The sequence below is a fragment of the Necator americanus genome, chromosome V (assembly GCF_031761385.1).
Source record: "Necator americanus strain Aroian chromosome V, whole genome shotgun sequence".
Taxonomy (NCBI): Eukaryota; Metazoa; Nematoda; class Chromadorea; order Rhabditida; family Ancylostomatidae; genus Necator; species Necator americanus.
This window is the reverse complement of record NC_087375.1, coordinates 17,251,674-17,274,766: the sequence shown is the minus strand read 5'-3', so window position 1 is coordinate 17,274,766 and position 23,093 is coordinate 17,251,674. Positions and strand designations below refer to the sequence as shown.

The 23,093-nt window shown below is 41.9% G+C and overlaps 3 protein-coding genes across 6 annotated transcripts; 2 read left to right on the top strand and 1 right to left on the bottom strand.

Annotated features, from left to right (window-relative positions):
* Positions 1-218: 218 nt before the first annotated feature.
* RB195_014181 (uncharacterized protein) lies at positions 219-18,834 on the bottom strand (the record flags this gene model as incomplete). 3 transcript variants are annotated; one of them, XM_064204336.1, is made up of 19 exons in its annotated part: positions 219-353; positions 481-661; positions 713-840; positions 1,732-1,809; positions 1,909-1,995; positions 2,175-2,240; positions 2,939-3,094; positions 3,160-3,319; positions 3,376-3,437; positions 3,719-3,861; positions 4,162-4,306; positions 4,477-4,551; positions 5,563-5,650; positions 5,737-5,915; positions 6,679-6,784; positions 6,848-7,059; positions 8,916-9,015; positions 17,669-17,748; positions 17,826-17,909. In XM_064204336.1, the coding sequence occupies 19 exons, from the start codon at positions 17,907-17,909 to the stop codon at positions 219-221; spliced, it is 2,265 nt and encodes a 754-aa protein (XP_064060216.1). The 3 variants fall into 3 exon arrangements, with proteins under 3 accessions (XP_064060216.1, XP_064060217.1, XP_064060215.1); XM_064204335.1 differs by lacking the exons at positions 1,909-1,995; positions 4,477-4,551; positions 8,916-9,015; positions 17,669-17,748; positions 17,826-17,909 and having other exon boundaries at positions 6,848-7,020; XM_064204334.1 differs by lacking the exons at positions 219-353; positions 481-661; positions 713-840; ... (12 more) ...; positions 6,848-7,059; positions 8,916-9,015 and adding exons at positions 14,044-14,077; positions 18,699-18,834 and having other exon boundaries at positions 17,826-17,896.
* A 460-nt stretch (positions 18,835-19,294) lies between these two features.
* RB195_014180 (uncharacterized protein) lies at positions 19,295-21,067 on the top strand (the record flags this gene model as incomplete). 2 transcript variants are annotated; one of them, XM_064204333.1, is made up of 1 exon in its annotated part: positions 19,295-21,067. In XM_064204333.1, one exon carries the CDS (start codon positions 19,295-19,297, stop codon positions 21,065-21,067), a length of 1,773 nt encoding a protein of 590 aa, XP_064060213.1. The 2 variants fall into 2 exon arrangements, with proteins under 2 accessions (XP_064060213.1, XP_064060214.1); XM_064204332.1 differs by having other exon boundaries at positions 19,496-21,067.
* Positions 21,068-21,198: 131 nt separating this feature from the next.
* On the top strand, positions 21,199-22,335 carry RB195_014179 (uncharacterized protein; the record flags this gene model as incomplete). Its single annotated transcript, XM_064204331.1, has 1 exon — positions 21,199-22,335. The coding sequence occupies one exon, from the start codon at positions 21,199-21,201 to the stop codon at positions 22,333-22,335; it is 1,137 nt and encodes a 378-aa protein (XP_064060212.1).
* Between the last annotated feature and the right edge of the window lie 758 nt (positions 22,336-23,093).

Genomic DNA, 23,093 nt, shown 5'->3' with positions numbered 1-23,093 from the left:
TCCTTTTCTTTAAATTTTATGATTTGGAAATTCTATCCACTTTGACGTAATATGTGTTAGAGAGTGAGGAATCTGCAAAAATACGAAGTGCAATGTTTAATTACTAGCACCGAAAACAATTTCAAAAGGGACAGAGCAGAACACAGCAATGTTTGACAGTATACTTCCACAGACACGTTAAATTTTTCCTCCTCATAAGAACAGAGCAGGGACGGGGATCATCGTGCGTTTGCTGCTACTATGGCTGCTTGACTTTCAACAATGGAGCGAGGAGTTGCACCTAGCAGAAATTCCACTCTGTACCGTTCTCGGGCTCCTAAGCGGCATCCAGGTTCGCATACGAGTTGACGAAGCTTAAAGGAAAATTGTTTTTATAGCATTCGAGATATTGGGCTATTCAGAAACCATCGCAATTTAGTCAGATTGCTGACCCAATCTTATTTCTCATAAAGCGTTAAAGTTTTATATGGCTTAACCTACCAAAGCATCGACACATTCAGCCCTAGCCACCTCAAGCCAAACGCGGGCTTCTGCATCGTTACGACAATTGTCACCTCCCCAAAGCGCGACTTCAAGTACATTCTTCGCCTTGGTTAAACTAGAAGACTTGTCTTCTTGAAGAAGTGTAGCACAAGCCAACAAAGCACGTGAGTATCTCGACCTGAACGTTTCTCTTTTTTGAAACCTTGGACGTTGAAGAATGCAAAGATACCGCAATCGTATGGGTGGTGCCTTGCCATCCATCCTATGATGCAACAATGTGCACAGAGCTCTCATCGCGTACCGGCATAGACCTACTAACTCGTCCCCACCACTCTCGATTTCTGCCCCATGTGTTTCCTGGAGAAATGGCTAGAGAGATTACTGTCTAGAAAATTATTAGTGATTTTCGAGGGTCACTGATGGCAGGAGCGACCTGGATGTGATTAAAATGACTTAAGTGCTTAACTTCAATGGACAGTTTGCTACAAGATTAATGAATATGTCTTCGAAATCTTTGTTAAGTAGGCCTCGAATCTCTCTCAGCATCACATGTGATCAAAACTGCAGGTGAAAGGATTGACAAACTCACTTGAAGAAACCATAAGCACAGGATTCGGGGGTTCGACGATATTAGGAGGCTACCGTCATAATGAGAAAACGACATAGGAATGAATTGAATTTAGTGATCGCGGTTCCGTGAAGCCCAGCAATAACAGATTGTATTTGACTCCTCCGGATCATTGAAGTTGGCACAATTGTACAAAAATTAGCTTTGCTTGTATACGTACGAGTGACAGTGTGAGTTTTCACGATCTAGATTTCGTCCTCATTGCATTGAACGTTCTGACGACGTGAGCACCGTGGTCATCACCATTTATTGCCTCAAGGATGATGCTCAGTTGCATGCAAGGGATTCAAGAGTGGTTTGTCCAGTATATGCCCATCAAAAAAAGCACATTATGTTCCACTTCTGTCAAAGAATTAGCAACTTTACCGTAAGTATTTTGCTTGACGAGAGTCGCCTGTATTCTCTACCATTATTAAATCTTTGTTTTCCTTCTTTAACTTCTTCAATATGTTCATTCCCTTTATCGCCCTACCATTTTGAGCAGATAAAAAATTACTTTTTCAGATTTGTTTAAGAAAATCTTATTTCCTTAGAAAATGGGGTCTCCTCGTTCCTATTGTTTTTGATTTTCATTCCACGGTCTCATTCAAACGTTTTTTTTTCGAAAAAGTCAAACAAACCGGAAGGAAAATAAGTCGGGGAAACTCCCATATTTCAGCTTGCGAATTCGGTGCAAAACGATAGGCAAGAAGGAATTCCTAAAACACAGAAGAATTTCTTAACTAGCTCAGTTGAAGTTATGAAAAGCTGAGCTCAAAAAAAGAACATATCTTGAAATTCGTGCTAAGAGATTCGACGCCGTCGCTTTGGAGCATTTTGAGAGCAGCAAGGAGTTGCAGGAGTATGAAAGATACAAGCTGTTCGTGTGCTGCGCTATCCATTCGCTAAAGCGCAATATTTGGAAGGGAAGCACAGTTGAAGACGAATATCGTAGCTAAGAGTTTAGTTTAGGAACCCTCTCTATGATAGTGAATGAGCCCTCAACATTTGTCTTAGCCTTTATCGAAATATCGAGAAAAATCCGAATTTCATTCTTCTACGTTTGTTGTTGGGAATGACGTACCTCATTTAAGTGATGGGCAGCTAATGAATGAAATGAGCAGAGGTTGAGGCGAGGCATAGCAACTACCTGGAATTTGGTATGAATCAAATTTAAATAATATTCACGCCCATGACTGTTCCAGTTTAAATCAAAAATGACAGCATAGGTGCCAACTACTGCGACATTGTGGATTCTTCTCGTGTCCCTCGACTTGCGGAGCGCTGTCCATTGACTGCCCACAAGTTGACAACAAATTTTCTATTTTTCTTCAAATGTATCAAAATATCCTGCCTTCTCAGTTCTTTCAACGTAGTTTGTTCTGATTTAAAAATACTCCACCAAATACCAACGTCAGTGTTCTTTTCTTCTATTTTTAGTTTTGTACAATGCATCTTTTTTCTTTTCCTTTCCCCAGTTAGGAAATCGTCGTGAGTCAAATATTGGTCAAGCCTCTGCTTGGAGCCAAAGCGTTGCTGGATTGCTAACGAGGACGAAGGAGGTGGCAAAATGAGAAAACATGTCTTCAATAGATAATGACAAGGTTTCAAAAAGGGAGGAATTGGAGATTTGGAAAACTTCCAGCTCAGGTATGAGCTTCATTTGGATGTGCTTGCTCTTTGAACGTTTTGCCGTTTTTTCCTCTCCATACATAAATAAAACATAGAATAATGTATAAAAAGACTAATGTCATGATTAGCAGTCCACTCGCGCTCGCTTGGGCGGGTAACGTGACAGCATTCTACGTGCTATCATTATCCTCACTCTTCGATGAATATTTGACTCACCTTCGTATGCCTTCCCTCTAGATTTACCGTACCAGTATCATGGAGGAATTTGCTGACTGAGCCGTCTTGGTCTTCCAGTTCAAGGAAACCAGGCAATGCAAAAAGTTGCGAACCACCATGTCGCATCAAAGGGGCGTATTGAGAGCATGGCGCTATCTTCAAAACAAAAAAAAACAATAGGTTGCTTCAGAAGAGCACCAGTACAGCTTAGAGTTGCGCACCATTAATGTAACAGGATAGTCGGAGCTTCCGGGACGTGGAAGCACTGCATTATAGAAAAGGCTCTTTCCTTTTGTTAGCATGGGATGAGGTGACGAGATGACGAAGTGCGAGAATTCGAGTTGTCCCAGCTGATTACGAGATACTGGCTCTTCCCCTCGACTTAATTTATTATGATTAGCTCTATAGCAGAGATGAATCAAACATAATCGACCTACATCATGTCGTCAGCTAACCTGTCTGCGACCAGGGACAAGGTCTGCACGTGAGAGAGCGCCATCTGGAAAGTAATGCTCCGAATTAGCTGGGAAGTTTGTAATGCAGTAAGCTTATGTAAGAGCAGAGGGTTCAACTCTGCTACGTATGGAATGTTTTCAAAAGAACAAGAAGCACCAAAACAAGAGAAAATTATCTCAAAGGCCTTCATACCCATGAATCTCCTACCAGAGCAATTACATCGAGAAAAGTAGCCAATGCAAAAAAATCGGAGTGGAACCAACCGCTCTTGGTCAATTTCACATTTCACTCAGTTAACATTTATTTAAAAGTAACGGAATGTACCTGCTGGTGCAACTTGTGCATTTCCTCAGGACTATCCATAGCCTTCTTCGCCGGTGAAGCATCCCGCTGGGAGCTGCGTGCATCACTTCGAACGCTCTCATTGGACAGGAAGATCGGAATGGAATGTAGAGTCGCTCGTGATCCTCAAACATTTTCCCTTCAATATGTGTTCCACATTTATGCTAATGTTCTGTTTAAATTACATTATTTGCAAAAAAAGTCGCTTAGAAATAAGTATAAAGAAAAGATGCTAAATAACTGACTGCCTGATCAATTCGCGAATTGAATGGAAAAATGAATCAAAAGAACTATTCCTTTCGAGAATTGGTAGAAAAAAGAACCCGTTCAAAGTAGGAACAACAGGATTTTTCTGTCATAAACTTCTCGTTTTCTTCTTGTTTCCCGCCTTTTGGTGAAGTGCCATGATTAGTGAATAGACCTACCCGTTCTTTGTGATCGGCATGGTGATGCAGAAACTCCTATCGTCGACCGCTCATCTTTCGATTTGCTTCTTCTTATAAAACCGTTCTGTGGTAAGTTCACATCTAATCCTGCCAGTACCTTTCTGCAGCTACCACCGTAACGAGACTGAAATGCTGACTATGGTCTCTACTTCACTGTGGTCTCTAAGGTTACGATAGGTTACGGTTACGAGTTTTGATAGGGACAACAAAAAAAAATGGAAGAAAAACTTACAAATTACAAAGTTTCGATTTAAAAATTGTGACCGAAATGCCAAAAATAACACATTGACATACAGTTTTTAATCTCGACTGGAGTCTTTCGGAGCTTGAAACTGTCGTCAGCGGAGCGCTGCGAGGTAATGCGATGGTCTGAAGTAGAGAATTCCGTGAAAAGATTCACTTCAAGAGTGCAAAGTAATTCTTTAGGGAAGAACAATAAAAGGGAGGAACGGATTATAAAAAAAAGAACTAGATGCTGAGCTAGCTAAGTAATATGAAACACTGGTCACTACTCTGAGGTTATTCTTCGCTCACTGCGTGACGTACAAGAGTATTGCATTTTTAAGAATATTTTTAAGAAGATATAGGGTTTGTAATGGGCCAACATATGTATTTATGATGTAGATATATTTGTGATGATGATTTATGATGTAGCAAGAGAATGGAAGAGTTTTTTCGCAAAACACAACCACACTACTGCATTTATTAAACGGATTCATTTTGTCGGTATTTAACTCCTATGCTCAAAACTGCTCAAGCTCTATAATCGAACAGTTTGCATCCATAGAACAAATCTTGAGAGGACTTGAAGAGATATGACCCTGATATAACGATGACAACGCGTTCAAACCGCTAAAGGAATTGTATCGTTCAGCTTTGTCACAACAATCTGACTTATGGTATATATTACAGCTTTTGAAGGTACTAGCAGTCGAAGCTAGCCCTATGATTTTCAAATGCAAAAGAAAGGAAGCACAAAAAAAGAGGCCATACGGTAATGACGAAAGCAGCAGACATATACTAATAAGAGCACCAGTACAGCAGAACCTTGATTGTTTACCGGAACACTGTCTGTTTCCCTTTCCTTTCCACGAAAATTTCCTCAGTGAATCGAGATTCATACTAATTTATGAAGTCAGCTGATAAACTGAAGTGGAAAAAAGCTGATGTCAATAATTTTATGCGAAAAGTCTCAAGAATACATTGAACCTGGTTTCTCATGCAATCCGCTGTCATGCTGACAACATGAAATGAAAGAATGACTGAGTATTCTACATCAGGTACTGATGTAGTTCCTACGTAAATCACAAAGTTATTGGTTTCGAAGATTCCACTAGGATCAGGAACAATGAAAAAATTGAAATGAGAATCATAGCACACCTGAAGGGCCTGGAATTCTTGTACTGGAGAGGCGATCGGGCTTAGATTCAACAACAATGGCTCATCGATGTCCGTCTCTTTAACCCACCTAACAATGAAACAATGGATGCTCGAGTACTTTAGAACGGCTTCAAAGCACTGAAGTTAAGAAAGGAGGGAGAAAAAAGGAACAACCTAGTAGGCAAACTTCGACGCTTTGGTGTTGGTACAGAAACGGTGAGAGGAATTGGTCGAATAGTAATTTCTAAAGGTTCAGGTGTGGAACCTATATGACTGAGTGGGCTGTGATTGCTTGTATGCTCTGATGAGCTGGACGGAGGATCGCGACAAGGCGCTGACGATGGGCTAGGCATCTAAAAGACAAGGAAGATTGTCTCCTATTACATAAGAATCTAGCGTGTACGTTCAAATAAAATCAATAATTTTTGCTATAGACCTGAATGCGGACGATGACATATTCGTTCCTTTCTCTCATGTGTTAAAATATTATTCAGGTGCAGAGGAGAGAAATTCGCCTTGCGTTGGAAGGGGAGCGCTACTAGGCACGAGGTACATGCATTAAGTTAGTTGAAAGTCTTTTTTTGCAACTATGGATAACAGAAAAGCAGAGACTCTCTTCCTTCCCAGCTGTTTGTCTACAGGGTGAAGTATTGACATCGATCCAGAAAATCTAGTTACATTTGTCCGCTAATGAGAGTTGTTATGTGCATTTTCTGTTCTATGTAGTGTTTTCATGAACGATATCGATTGCTCTAACTCAGCCAAACGTGCTCAAAATAAATTAACTTTAACCAAAATTAAACGAACGACTTACTTACAAAACCAGTAGAATTATCAGTGGGATATCCTAGTGAACTGATCAGTTTTCAAACCAGCACGTGGCAGATTTCTAGTTAAGCATAATAAACTTCGCTTGAAATATGGACCCATTTTCACAGAAAAATAATTTTTTGCTGTTTTCATAAAAAGTCGCTTTTTGTTCTTAATCCTCTAAGATTTTTCCTCTTAAGAATATTGACACCACCTGTATTAACTTGGTTACGTTCAATTGACGTAAAATCAGATTATTTCATTTTTCTTCTATTAATCAAAACTGAGAAAGCAAAAATCGCATACGGATCGAGGAGAAGTCTCCCTAGTAGGCAGGAAACTCATAGGGCTATGCATGGAAGACAAACTAGCACGGGATCGTCCTGATGTGTCTCTTGAAATGGAGCTGCTTCTAAAATTTCGTCAATCCATCATGATCTCACAGTACAAGGTGGAAATATAGATTCACGCTCACCTGGTGGCTGAATTCAGGCTACTACGCTGTGCTGGAGACCATGCGTCGCGTGGAGCAATGCCTGTGTTCCTCGTTGGAGACAAGACTTCTCGAGAATTCTTTCTGGTTGATGACCACGCTTCATGTGAATGCACTGGGCTCGAAGAGGGTGAGTTGATGTGCGAAGAGTCCATTGTAGTGCGACGAGGCAATTGAGTTCTTTTGTCTGCTGTCTAAATTGCTGAACTGGCAACAAAAGGTCGTGCAAGTGCAACAGGAACTCTAATCAAATTTTTTAAAAAATAAATAGTAAGAAGCTAGAAGAAAAAATATTTGTAAAGTACTCTGACTCTCGGCAAACTCGGCCATCCCATAACACTCCTCACGGTGAAGTCGTGCATTTAGCTTGTTTCTGGAGAGGTGAAAAGTTCGAAGGAATGCTGAAGACTCCACGTATGAATCGCTCGCCAGGAAGTGATCGAACAAACACTCGACCATACGCCGTGTAGACAACCACTTGAAACACACACACGCCAACTAATCACTGCTCAATGACACTCGTCGATTTTGGCGCGCCGGACGTAGCTCCTTAAGAAGGAAGAACCAAAGAAGCGGAGAGCGCTGCCATCGAGTGGTGACGTAGTCCAAGATACTGTAACCCTTGGAATACCTCCGACGCTGGATGAGTGTATAAAAGCTTCAACTCTAGTAAAACCACACTGATTGATTCCGATGGCTTTTCTTTACCAGTTCCCGTTCACAAAAATGAGAAAACCACGTATCGAACACAATGATTGATGAGCAGATAATGCAGAAAGAGTCATCTAATGAACTTCCGAGTGAGGAAGAGAAGTAAGGAAAAAAGGGTACTCTGGATTTCATAATACAAAAAAGTCTACAGTGCAGTCGCAGACCAAATGCTTTGATAAAGGATACACCAAAAATGCATTTATTGGAGGATTGCAATAACCCCATGTTTTTTCGAAGCGAAAAATCCACACGTTGACTAAATCCTTGTGAACAGATCTGTAGGTTCCAGTTTTTTCAGTTTCCGTAACGCTGTTACGAAGTGGTGCACTTCGCTGCCCTTTATTTGCATATACATTACATCACGCTGAACTAGCCCAAATTCCGTGTGGCCGCGAAAAGAGGTTGCGCTTGTTCGTCAAACATGTTTAAATAGATCACTTTCAAGAGCTCAAGAGATATTTTCAGCCGAAACACCAGAAATGTATTCTTTCATATCAAGAAGAAGCAGTAGTGATTCTTTGACTTCTTTCTATTACTAGAATGAATAACACTTCAAGCCCTTCGCAAAGTATGGAACGCTAATGTAAGAAGTCAAGTAAAGACCGTTGGAGAACCTCTTTCAGCCAAAAATCTGTATACATATCACTTTTTCAAAAGGATCGAGTTTGATTTTGAGGGAATGCTGATGGCATTGTGTCGGCAAGATTACGGAATTTCAAGGCTATACGTAGTCATAAAAGTAAATCTTGACACCTTCAAATATAGAAAAAAATCCTGAAAAATTCGAAATTTGCTGACTTCAACACCAAGTAAACACTTTTTTACGTTCATACATTCTTTTACTGACCTGGAGAGCAGGAAATATCTGTTTTCTTGCACGTCTGGAGCTACTTGCGGACCATCTTTTTCTGCCTATCTCTTGGTTTAAATCACATTTAATTCAATACAAACTAATTTTTAAATATCTAACTAAGGATGATAAAAAAAACAGTACAAGCCCCGAACTAAACATAATCACAAGGGGTAGAGCATACTGGCGATCGTTGTAGAAGTCATAAGGAATACCGTAGGATCGAGACATATGTAGAAAAGGCCCAGAATTACGAGTAAAAACGTAACATTCCCAGAACAGTAACGTTAAAGTAGAAGCGAAGCAACGATGCGTCAACGATACTCAGCATTAACCTGTTTGTCTAGTTTGACGGTCAACGAGGCTTTACATTGTAAACCCAGCCGACTGGAAAATTTATTCATATTTCAGGTCGATCTAGAATCACACAACACTTCGTTACTATAAATATACAAACCAAAAGCATAAGGAAGAGTACCAATGTCCTACCTGAAAACGTTTGAGTATTTGTTTGAAGTCGTTCGACCTTTCTGTTGGCACCGGTGACGATCGCGCAGTACTTCGTGTTGACTGCTGTGGGCTGGGAGAACTGTAATATTGGATATAAGTTCGATGGTTGGAAAGAGCAATCCTTTCATGACGGAAAGAGGACAAATCTTTGATACAGAGAAGTACCGTCGCTCGAAAACAAACCAGTGCTTCACTTTTTGTGAAGAAACACTGACCTAGAGAAGGAATATGACACAAACAAATGTAGTTTTTAGAGCAAATGATTCTTGCAGTTTAAGTTTTCGTAGCATTTGGTGCCATCTCTCTTCCAACTGTTTTTAGCTCAACTAACCATTTCCGGAGTTGCATTTTTCTTGATGGTTAAACAAAACGGTGTTATTTCATTAGTTCAACTTCATACATGCCAGTACCTGAACCTTAGGAAAATTGTAAAATGCCTTGCAACTGTGTCCGCGGAGAGGAAAAAGCACACGATCATTGCTGGTCAATGGCTACCGCACCCAGGATGGTGCATCAGAAACCGTACACTACTACTTATGGCAAATCACATATGGATAACTGTTGACTGTGCGATATGCGAAATCACGTACCATTTAAAATCTATCCTCAGATTATCAGATGTTAAATCGGGTAGTATAAGGTAGTTTTTTTAAGGTTCATTTTCCATTACGTTTTGTTTTTAAGGTGCAAAACTTGGTGATAGAACTCATTTCGGACACTGCCCAATAACTCACTACGTATAACAGCAGAACGTGCTCGGAATGTAAGTCCCGTTGGGGAACTCATCGATTTTTTCAGAAACATTCTTTTCCTTTCACAGTAGCGAACAACTTCGAAGAGTTCAGAAAGGTTCCACATCCATTTTGAAGTCGCTGATCGTTTCTGTCCTACCATACCATTCTTGCTACCTGCCTTGCTACGAAAGAATCAACTACGTCAAGCCGTCTACGCGTCACTCGTAATGCATCGGAGATCATCTTCATGCCTGCCACTCAAACATCGCCGATGACGCGAACGCGACAACCGCTGCGTTACGCTCGCGCGAAACGAGTAGGTGTCGTCGAGAGTGTTTGGCATGTTTTCTGTTCGGTACCAGAGATAATGGGATCTTGTAAACAGCTCTCCACCAGGATACCCGTGAACGGTAGGAATAAAAAAAGACGAACATCCTGCTTTTTTTCAAAGTTTGCGGCAGAACTCTGTTATTTACAATATCAAAGAAGGGAACAAAAGAACGTTTCAAATTATGTTCAGTCGTGCGGACATAAGTTTTCTGTACAAGGGTATTGACCAGATGCTTCGAAACATGAAACATAAGACCTCGAGTAAATAATGCGATTTCCGGAAAGCACAGTTTTTTTTTATTATTATTAATATTATTATTATTATTGTTATTATTATTACAGCTGGGGCGGGTGTGGTGGCGCGGTTAGAGGTTCCGCTTCCTGCACGATCGATCGGAGGTTCGAATCCGCCCTAGTGCTCACCAAGCCTTTCATCCCTCCGGGGTCGACAAATTGGTACCAGACTTGTCTGGGAGGATAAAACACCCACTTGAGACATCGGCTAGCCACCGCAAGTCGTTGTATAGGCCAGATACACGTTCGTAAACCTCAAACGATTCTGAATTGAAGTGAACGTGGGGGCGCATCCCAAGCGGATTGATTAACGCCAGAAACTTTATCCTTTTATTATTACAGCTAATAATATTACTATTATAACTTGTATTATTATCATTATTATTGTTACTATCATTATTAACACCCTTCAAAACGCGAGGAAAAAAGAAAGAAATCATTGTTTCTGATGGTCGAATTTTCCTCTCAGTTGAAGAGAAATTATAAAGCAGGGATATAGGTGAAAAGACACGATTGTCAGGTAATAAAAGTAAGAACACCAGGTGAATCAAAGACGTTCTAGCACTTAAAAACTCCACCGAATCAATGCTCTTTGCCAAATCAAAATTTCTTCGGATGACCTCTTTGGAGAGGATGCGTAACCGTATAGTGCAGAGCCATGAATAAAAATAAGTTTCTATTCCACACGTGGCATCCCAAGCAATTTGTTATTTTGTTCATTTTTCTTTGTTGAAATTTTTGCTGGAGAGGTTGCATGGAATGTTAAGTGCCCCCGACACTCGTGTTGAACAGTAACTAACCACGTTTATGCATTTGGACAAAGACAACGAACATTCGTGGGCTCAGTGGGAAAACAGACCAACTACATTAATTTTAAGGTAAACTAATGGATAAATATATTCAATTTAGCTTGAAAGAATGCACTCACCGAAGAGTATTTTGGGTGAAAGATTTAGATAAAAAGAGTGAGTACAAAGTTCTTTGAAAAAAGAATATTTCTACACCAGATGGCTTCAAAGATGCATAGATTGAGGTGATGGACGATACACGACTAAACTGCTGAACAGACCTGTCACAAGGTTTTGTTGCCTCTAAGAACAGAGGCACTGTAGAGGACATCTTAGAGGATATTCAAAAAAGGGAGGAAGGACGTGAACAAGTGGTTGACGATGGGAACAAGACCGGCAGGATACAACGGGGATTGTCTTGATAGTGCGTGGAATGTGCATCCACGACCGGTAGCGTGAACAGAGTATTGCTGTCGTATTCTTTATTTTCCTCGAGCACAATTGCAATGAATATAGCACTTTCGACAATTTAATTTTGCCGCAGTCCTACTATCCTCTCAATGAAAATATTCTAAGAGGTTATTTTGCCCCGAATTGGTTTGAAACCTTCAATTATCACTGTATAATCCTATTGATACTTTGCACAAATTAAAGCGACACCTCAAATTCCAAAATTCAAGCGTTCTACAAAGCTAATAGAATGGCTTGTGAGGTCCAGCTGACGTATTTTGACATTACATTTGACAGTATTTTTATATTAGGAGCAATTTGGCAGCAATTTATTGGAATGCAGGAATGAAAGTCTTGGTTGAGTTGGTCGGTTTCGAACCAGCGTTCGACGAGTGTGGTGCAGTTGACAAGATATTACCAACTGCACTACGTCCGCTCTAGAAACACAAGGACATAGTTTAGACTTAAGAGAGTTTAAAACACGTCGTCGTCCTGCACCGAATCCATTAAATCCGAGCGAAAATTAGGAGAAGGGGATGACTGTGTTGTACAGCCGTAGATAATGGTGGTGTAGTGCAATGGCAAGAGGTTCGCTCCGTCGACGGTTTGATACTGCACCACCAAAATAAAATATCCTCCCTCCCAGCTCAGTAAATTGGAAGCAGATTTGTTTCGTAGGATAACAACACTAACTTGAAATATCGGTGAACTCTTGCAAGCTACTGTATAGCCTGCATTTGATTTCATAGACCCTTACGATTCCTAATGGAAGTCGAAAGCAAAAACGCATCCCTAGCCCTGATTTACACCTGGTGCTGGATGTGCGAAAATTCGACTTCTCCTGAATCTTGGCATAGAGATTGCTACTTGTCGAAGGTCAAAGTGAAGCAAGAGCCAGGATTGTTAACAAACTTTATTAACTTACGTTTCGGCGTCGTCACTTTCATCAGAGCCTGAAAAGTCAGATCATTTGCAATATATCCTTTTTTATATATCTGAAAGTAGTTTTTTGGTTTCGATTTCGGGTGTAGCATTATAGGGAATGATGACTTGTGGTGGATGAACCATTTGAGAGTATATATAACACAGGATCTGTCTTTCCAGTCTCTGACGAAGGCGACGACGAAGAAACAGTAGCCGTAATAAAGTTGGTTAGTTATTAAACAGTTTTAGCTCTTGCTTCAGTTTGACAATCGACGAGGTGCCGGATGCGTTAACCTGCGTTAATCTCTTCCCTTCTTGGCACACACACTTCCTCTTCTCTGTGTTTAGTTCCAATTGAATGCAAGTATCGTGGTCACACGGAGCAACACAATTGGCTATACTTTCGCAGAAATGTCATCACTTCTGAAGTAGGGTTTCAGCGTAGTGCTGCTTTAAAGAAAAACGTTTCACACCTAGTCTTGCGATGGTGAAGTCATCAGGGGAGGATATCTTCTCTTGCTCATGCTTCGATGAAACTTCAGGAATTTCGTGGACTCCTGAGCGAAACATGAATCTCAACAATCTGTCAGGTATATGGCATAGCTTTTAGCAAACGCTAAAAGTCGAGTATTTAGTCTTTGGCTGTCTCGTACATAAAATCTAGTAAAAATGCTGAACTTTTCGGACCAAAATGATAAATTATGTTTTTATAATTGTTTATAATTCGATATCAAAAAGACGGATTTGCCGAGCGTTCATCAAATACTTAGTACCCTCATCGGTGTATCAAAATGAGTACTAGAGATCTCAAAATGTGGGACAAATATAATACGGTTATTAAAAAAAATGAATTCTATTGAAGCAACTTACGTACACTCAATGTGAATGTGAGAAATTCCACTTTTATTCATTTCCCTACAAGTGGAGTTTAACTATGAAATAAATTTTGAAACATTCTGAACGTTATTGGCTGAGAATACCACTATTGAGGCTAATATTGGATGTAGAGAGATAAACACTGAAACATGGGAAATCTTCTATGGAATGAACTGCAGGAAAGAGTGCTCCACCCAGCAAATAAATTCGGTGATCTCAGGTATAAACCTCCATTTATTCGTTCGTTATTAAAATTCTTTGTTAATGTTTCTGCATCAAAATAGTCAAGGGTCACGTAAGAGATAAAATTGCGCTCAACCAGCTAATCAGGAAACTTGAACTCAATCACGTTATTTCGTCTTCGTGATTTAAAGAATCCAGTTGAAGTGCACACGACAATTCTCTCATTTCAACTTCTGAGAGAAAGAAGATTTGAAAGGTGAGCCAGCCGGGAATCTCCGCAAAGTTCACCAAAGAATCACTGCGGACTTTTGAACATCCAGAATGATACAAGTTCCAGTACAGATACCAGCACTGAGGAATTTTTGGTATAGTACATTGCCTTCGTTGGGTCACAACTTCATCCTTTAATTCAATAAATGTATTCTCTCTTCATTTTAATTGATTATTGTTCGTTCTTCTACTTTTCCTTTTTTGCTTTGCAGTACTTCCTTTCTTATGTCCACTCGTAATTTGTGGTGTTCTGGAGACTCAGTCAGATATGATGATTTCATAACTTCGAAATCTGAAATATGCAGATCCGAAGCGGCAGTTTTACATTTCATTTTTGAGCATGCACGAGTGTTAATAATACAAGGTTAAACCTTTTTAAAATGAAGAATGTGTTTTTTTTTCTAACCGAAAATATAAGTTTCGCCACATTTACAGGGCAGGCGTCAACCTTTTGCTTTTTCGAAAAGTTTTGAAACTGAGAAAGTAAATGGGGACAGTTTCTCTGTATTCCTAGTTTACAGTTTAGTTCATTCTTTACAATGTCAAAAATCTTCGTATTGATAGCGTCGTATATTCTAGCTATTACCAACATTTTTGATAGTTAGTAGAGATCATTATGGAATCTTGATGATGACTAAATTCAAGAGCGACTACAATTTCCGTGAGAGCTGCCCTTTTATACAAATGTAGTCGGTGAATTCTCCTGTCCGGATTCATTATTCAGTCTATTCTGTTCTAATTCAGAATGGATAAGCTGCTGGAAGTTACTGTTCTTTTTCAGGATACGTTCAAAAGTAAATGGGGACATCTAGCGGCTATAGTTACTTTGGAGTGTCGAAGATTGTGTGTTGAATAGTGTAGCAGTCTCAATCCACCTGCATGGGATAATCCGCTCCTTCTTGAGATTCAGTCAAAATCATCAACACAGACTTCCCACCCCCATTTGCCTCGAAAAGCAGTAAGTTCGTTAAAATCTTCTCGAAGAGCCCGAAATTGCCGGAAGGATGGATATTTGCTGTCGAAGACTGTTCCAGCAGATGGCGCACGATAACCAATAACGGTAACTGTGTTGAACAGCAAAACTATTTAACAAATTTTTTTTTTCAAAGTATCCACAGAGGATTATTTGGCAAGATATTGTCAAAGCCGTCTCACATCTCCTGGCAGCTTAGATTTCTTAGAGCTTAATTTTTTGATTGAAACTTCCAATCGATTCATCGGCCAGAGAAATCACAGAGATATCCCACTTGTTTTCAAACTTTACAGGATATTTTTTTGAAAGTTTTCTGGATAGATATTATTGAACAGGAATTACCAAGAAATGAACATAGGCCGCAATTTGAGTATTTTGTTAGAGAGCAGATAGAAGCGAAGATTCTGGCTTTATAGAATATCCAAAAAAAGAACTTTTCCTAAATTCCCTCCACCCCATCCTTTTGTACAGTTTAACTTAACTTAAACTTTAACGACCAGTTAAAAAATTCTCAGTAACATGAATTTCTGATGAAAAAATGACGCTAAGGAAGTGTTCGAGTGCTACAAGTGCAGATAAAAAATAATTAGAATATCTGTTCTGGCACTGATGAAAGGATGCAGCGTATCAACACATCGATCATTGTTTTGGGAAACCAGACGCATTACTAATGAGGGAGACGAAAGTATGACTGCATAGAATACGAAGAAAATCCAGAGAAAAAAAGCAAGGCGACGCTGCGATCGCACAAGTTGAAATGTAAGACACAATGATTTTCCTCCAGTTGTAAACTTCCTGTCGATTTGAAAAAGGTTTGCGATGTATTCCTCGAAAGACGGAGTCAGCTTTCTATCAAATGTTTACTGCAATTCCATCAGGTAGACTTGTAGTTACCTTGTGGTTAATATCGCTGGATCAAACTAGCCAAGTGAACTCACTGGAAGATATTAAACAAACAAACAAACAACCAGGAAGGGAGTTTACGCGATTTTTTACGGTAGAATGTTGAGAAGAGCGGTAGTTTCAAAGTCTTTTCCAACATTGTAACAGTGGATAAAACATGCCCGTCTTGTTAAAAAAGCTTGTAAAAAGAAAGAGGGATTTGAAGAAGTGTGTGTTGGTGTACTTGGAACTCTGTGAGGCATAGTTGTTAGGGGAATTCTGAAACATTTTCATAACATCTGAGTCTAAGAAGATTTCCAGAATATCCATGTTGTTCCATTATATCAGTTTGTATAGTTTTTTTTTTACTCCAATAGCACTATTATTTTTAAACTCTATTTGCTGCAAGAAACTATTTAGAAAACTACTGCCATGTTTTCATTACATGTATATTTTGCACTTACCACATACATAAGTAGTTTACAACACCGAAATCAGGCTAAAGGCAGCTTCCGGGAGAATTTTCGGGATTGGCATCTACACAACACTAGATAGGGGAAGATATTTACAAGAGTCACTGTAGGTCGCTTCAGAAAATTTGAGAGGAGGGATCAGGAGCCTTCAGAAACCTCACTTCGCATATTTGAGACCACGTCCGACAAATTGACTCGCGCGCTTACAAATTGAGAGCATATATTGTGCAAGGACAACAGCATTTCTTGCTAACCAGTGTGCGACTTGCTTAGCGTTCGCGTGAATATTAATCTTTTCATGAATCCCCGAGGATCGTCTTGTCGAATGAGGTTTCTTTTATCGTAGAAGTCATGCGAGCCGAAATTTCTGAATACTTCTAATGTTTTAAAATTCCTGGATTGATAAAAATTGTCTTCATCGTGATATTTGTGAACACCGTTCCAGTTTCTGCTTTCTGGCGAGAGATGTCTTCCTCAAGAATATCCCCGAAGCATGCATTACAGTTTACTTCAAAGGAACTCTGAGTTCTGATAAAAGCTCTGATAAAACAATTCTTACGCTGTCCAAAACTGTCTCTACAGGAACTAATAAATATTATTCAGCATATTGGAATTTTCTTTATAATTATGTCCCTTGGTTCCTCGTTCCGTATCGTCTCCCCATGCGGCAGAATTTACTCCGAATTAGTGCCTTGTACGACCTCTGTTCTATCTCCATTCCGCTAATTCTTGTAAGAAAATTCAACGTCAGCATTCGCAACAAAAAGAAGTCCGATATTATGGATTCCACAAAAATTTCCGAACACTGCAACTTATCCCAAATTCTGAGTGTTTCCCCGCAGAACAGTCTACACTAGACCTACATTTGCTCTTCCTCTCTAATTGTCATCGATTTCAAAACACTTCGAAATCTCTCGATTTCACATGAAAATAAGTCCAATTTGGGAGTTTTTCCCAAAAGTATTTCAGTTCCAGCTACTCCAGACATCCCAAAAGTAAGCATTTGAACCTAAATAGATTCCTAACAGTATCTGTTTTTTTTTTTTGTAAAGCGCCTGCCAGACAGACACACACACACGCACCGAGCAGTTTGCATGATCTGACGTAAAACGTAATCTTTATCACTATCAATGGTGTTCTTTACGGGATTTTATGTTAAAACATCATTCTGTAGTGACTGTTGGGGGAAATCAGGAGGAACACTCATACTTCGAGTAATGCTTTCAAATTGTATCTATATTATTTTGGTATCAAAGAAGTGTTTGAGGCTTATGGTTGAATATTCTACAAATGTAGAATTGACGCATTTAGATGGAAAACTCTGTAATCTTTCGCCTTAATTTATGATAAGAAAGAGAAGGAAAGTGTTATTTAAAAAACACAAATCCAATTTTACAGAAAATGCCACTACTATGAACTTTCACTGATCAGTGAAGGGGAGCAAAGCTAAAACCACAGAAGGTCTGAAGTCCGGTTTTAGCCGGACATTCAGACATTCATTCTAGAAACATTCCTGATGAACTTTTTTTTCAAAAAAGCTAGAAATGTAACACACCGAACTTCTCCAGCACTGCTACTGCGTTCCTTACGTTTGCCGCGTATCTTCTTGTAAATACAAGAATCCGAACGATCTTCCTAGAAAAGATTTTTCGAATCTATTTTCTTCGTTTATATAGGACTCAATGAAGAGTGTTTGCATTATGTTGCGATACCTGTGGAAGAACTAGTGGTACTGCAAGCCGAGGTTGTGGTTTGATCAATGGTGGTGGCGATCCAACAGTTCCTAGAAATCTCATCTCCGTTTTTAAAAAAAGGTAATTCGACGACTTAGGTGATCTAAGCTTATATGAGACAGAAATGTTTTTTGAACAGTGAGTAGCATTAAGAATGAGAATCACTTTTATTCCTTCCTCCTTTTTACATTTAGGTCTTCTACTTCGCTAGAAAAACATTCCTAGGGAAAAAAAATTACAGTTCGACTAGGTTACCTCTATTATCATACAAAAAGAGGCGCGCATGCGCAGTTGTCCTAAAGGCAGTGTACTTGCTTCTATAATCTACAACCCGAAGCGAATGTTGTTGTGAAAAAAGTGCTTGAAGTAGAAGTACAACAAACTTTCGCTTTTGACTGCTTTTTTGTAGTGTTTCAGGCGAGATTCTAACATTATCACATATTTTTGCCGAGTAGTTGCGTGCTCCACGGCGAAAGTTACGGCATGCTGGCCTCAAAAGCCAGCTTTAGAAGAGTCTCAAGACGCTAAATTGCTGCAAGGAGAAGGATAGACTGGGACGAGTTCCACGGTTTCAAAAAAAGTGTGTTAGCGTCAGAAGTCCATCCTTCTCCTTTCACAGTGTCAGATAAGTGTGTTAGCGTCAGAAGGATGGGATGGGAAGTCCCACGAAGTCGAATTGGTGTGCGGCAAAGAAGAAAGACGGAGTGGGACGAGTCCTGCATTGTGCGCCCGTAGTAGTAGGAGTGAGTGTAGGAGTGAGTGGAGCATGTCCGGCGCTGTAAGGTAGATGCACTTACAGTATAAAGTCGAGTGGAGGAGTAGGAAGTTTCCCACGACGTTAGGTGAACGTACTGGTGTTAAGTTGCAGTGGGATGAGTCTCACGACGTCTATGTAGTGCACACTGATACGAAGTGGGACGGGTTCCCTGCGTAGCGTTTCACCAAAAAGTACTCCTATTCCAACTAATCTATACGTTATTCTCATCATATTTGCCACATGATTTCTTCAGAAGTTAGATACACGCAGGCAGAATATAAGGGAAATGAAAAGTCATTGCTGACGCGAATTTTCATTTAAAGAGAAGCGATTACTCAACTGAACTGAGCGATGTTGTGTAGAACTCGTCCGCATCAGTGTTCAATTACTAATGAGTATGAATCCTTTGCCACGGATCTCCCTCACTAGAGGGATCACAGCCGGTTAGTCGCGAGGCTACGTGGCGCGTCCCCAGGTGGCGGATAGGGGGCTAACCGCGGACCAAAAGCGACCTTGTGCTTGCCCAGAGACGCAGGTGGATTCAGGGGATGGACTCCCTGCTTCTGCTGTGCCAGGACTGACTCGTAAAATCATTGTATCCCGCACGTCGGTCCGGCCAAAAGCCTGCAATCAATTGACTGGGAGGTGCAAGGGAGGCGGTTTGGAGTCGCCTCCAACAAATAAGCTCCACATGTCCACTCTGGGAGAACGGAAGTTCTCCCAAAAACCCATGGGACTAGAGGCTTGCAACCTGCCCGTGGGTTTTAAATTTCATGCAAAAAACAGTAATAGAAAAGAGTCTCCTGACTCCGGTAGAAAGCCTGGTACGGTAGCGCCAGGTAGGACGGGGTTGCAGGAGTCATGTAGGCTACCGAAACGGAAAAGGACTAGGATGACGATCTGTACTTATAACGCACGCACGCTTGCATCGGAAGCGGCCATCGAAGATCTGATGGTGCAAGCCAAGAAGATCAAGTACGACGTCATCGGACTGACCGAGACGAGACGACGTCACTCTCTCAACGCTGTATTTGAAACTGGAGAAGAACTGTTCTTAGGAACATGCGACAGTAGAGGTGTTGGTGGAGTTGGCGTCCTCGTCAACACGAGTATGGCACAGAACATCGACTCTTTCGAACAACTCACGACCCGAATCGGACGTCTGCGGATGAGAAGATGTGGTCCCACACCGGCTTTGACTATCTTCGTCGCTTACGCTCCAACATCAAGCTACGAAGAAGAAGAAGTCGAAGCTTTCTATATGGACCTGGAGAAGTTCTACCGAGAAGATCATGCCTTTTACAAGGTCATAATTGGCGACTTCAACGCCAAAGTTGGCCCAAGAAGAACGCCGGAGGAACTTCACATCGGGACCCACGGCCTACAATGGAATGACCAGGGGGAGAGGCTTTCCGAGTTCATCATGACGACTAAGACCATCCATGGGAACTCGCAATTCCAGAAGCCCTCCTCTCTACGCTGGACGTGGGAGTCACCCGGTGGAGGGTACCGTAATGAGATAGACCACATCATCGTCAATAAAAGGTTCTGCCTGACGGATGTCGCTGTTGTACCAAAGTTCTATACGGGATCGGACCATCGCCTCCTCCGAGGAAGATTTTCTTTCACGCGGAGAGCAGAGAAAGCCGCCAAGTTCAGCAAGAGAAATCCCAGAACTACCATCAACTGGGATCTCTTCGCTACGTTAGCCGGCTTTTGGGAAGATTCCGCAATGGACAACATCGACGAGGAATACGACCGGCTTGTCAAACACCTTCATGACTGCGCGAAGAAGGCTGAGAGTATTAAAACAACCAAGAGACGCCTGTCTCTTGAAACTCTTGAGCTGATACGCCAGCGTGGAGCAGCACGAGCCGCAGGGAACCAAGAGCTCACGTCCGAGCTCGCAAGGCTTTGCAGAGAGGCGATAAAGAAAGACCTTAAAGAGAGAAGAGCAGAAGTGCTGGCTGAAGCAGCAGAGGCGGGAAAAAGCATCCGCTATGCCCGCCGAGACTTCGCCAGTCGCAAGACAAGGATGACAGCTCTCCGGAACCCGAAGGGAACAACCATTGCATCGAGAAAGGGAATGGAGAAAATCATCTACGACTTCTACTCTGATCTCTTCGACAGCCGTGCCCACTTGCCTCCTCACCATCTGAGGGAAGATGGACATGTCATTCCAGCGGTTCTCCCGTCCGAAATACGACATGCTATCATGTCGGTGAGAAATCGTACAGCAGCCGGTCCCGACAGAATAAAACCAGAACACCTGAAGAACCTTCCGCCAGTACTCATCAACACCCTGGCGAGGATCTTCACACGTTACCTGTCGGAATGCAAGGTCCCTAAACAGTGGAAGACCAGCAAGACCGTGTTGCTGTATAAAAAGGAGATCCACATGACATCGGCAACTATCGCCCAATCTGCTTACTGTCCGTCATCTACAAGCTCTTCACAAGAGTGATCCTTAATAGGATTGAAAAGGTCTTGGATGAAGGACAACCATGCGAGCAAGCAGGGTTTCGAAAAGGATTCAGCACGATCGACCATATTCACACTGTTTCGAGACTCATCGAGGTATCACGAGAGTACAAGATGCCGCTCTGTCTCACTTTCATCGACTTGAAGAAGGCCTTTGACTCAGTTGAGACGGAAGCGGTCGTGGAAGCCTTGGACAACCAAGGCGTTCCCACTCAGTACATAAAGGTGCTTCGAGAGTTGTACAGTAACTTCACGACCGGAATCTCGCCATTCTACAAGAATATCATCATTGACGTGAAGAGGGGGGTTCGACAGGGTGATACAATCTCACCCAAAATATTCACAGCCACCCTCGAGAACGCAATGCGAAAGTTGGAATGGGACGACATGGGAGTGAAGATCGATGGTCGGCAGCTACACCATTTGCGCTTTGCTGATGACATCGTACTGATAACACCTAGCATCAGCCAAGCGGAACGAATGCTGACCGAATTCGCCGAAACATGTGGATGCATCGGTCTTGAGCTGAATCTTCAAAAGACGATGTTCATGCGGAACGGATGGATCTCGGATGCCCCATTCACGCTCAACGGAACGAACATATCCGAATGCACCAGCTACGTCTATCTGGGTCGGGAATTGAACATGATGAACGACCTGACCCCCGAGCTGGGCAGGAGGAGACGAGCGGCTTGGGGAGCGTACAAGAGCATCGAGGATGTAGTGAAGAAGACCAGGAACACCCGGCTCCGCGCTCACCTCTTCAACACCACCGTACTTCCTGCTTTGACCTATGCCTCAGAAACCTGGGCACTTCGCAAGCAGGAAGAAAACGCGGTGAGCGTCATTGAACGCGCAATTGAGAGAGTGATGCTAGGAGTATCCCGTTTCAAGCAAGTGAGAGACGGGATTCGAAGTTCTCTCCTACGTCAGCGATCGAAGATCAGAGACGCCGCCGCGTTTGCCAAGGAAAGTAAAATAAGGTGGGCCGGACACGTGATGCGCTTTAACGACAACCGTTGGACCAGAGCCGTGAGCGACTGGATTCCCCGCGATATTAAGCGCAATACAGGAAGACCGCCGACCCGATGGTCAGATTTCTTCACGAAGTCCTTCAAAGAAAATTACGATGCTCTTCGTGTCCCACGCGAAAGGAGGAACCACTGGGCTACTCTGGCACGCGACCGGGACAAATGGAAGAATTACTGGCGCCCGCTCGACCGGTTCGAAGACCAACGGGAGTCAAGGTGATCAAGGTGATGAATCCTTTGAATTGCACGAGTACTTCAAAAAGGAAAGGATACGGCTGAATTTCTGTAGTCTGAACAGATATTTTCTGTCGGAAACTAATTCTCACATGTGTTTCTTTTGTGCTTTTCATTCATAGCCATAAAATGGGTTGCGACGGGACTCGCGGCGTCCGATTGGTGGCCAGATAGCTATAGAAGGGGTTGTGATGGGTCCACCGGCGTCGGATTGATGCGCATGCGCCAGATTGCTACGAAATGGTGTGAGACGAGTCCCAAGGCGTCGGTTAGGTGCGCCGGCGCCAGATGCCTATAATATGAGGTGCGACGGGTCCAGTGGCGCCAGATATCTATAGAAGGGGTTGCGATGGGTCCACCGGCGTCGGATTGGTGCGCCGGCGCCAGATGCCTATAATATGAGGCGCGACGGGTACCGGTGTGCCGGATTGGTGCGCAATAACTTCTTGTGCATATCGCAAAAGATAAATGGTTGCGGCCGCTTCATAGCCGTGGCCATTGGGCGGGTTACTTTTCACCATTACGACTCCTCATGACTCGTGTCTCTTTCTTTCTTCGTTCTCCTCAAGTTGGAAGCATGCCGTCCTCAGAAAGTGGAAACACGCATGCAAACGGCTGCTTAAATAGTAGCGAGATGTTTATGTGATCTGACGTGGAACGCTATCTTTATCAGTAGGATGATGTCTTTCACGTCATTTTATGCCAAAACATCATCCTTTGATAAGTGCCAGGGGAAAACAGGAG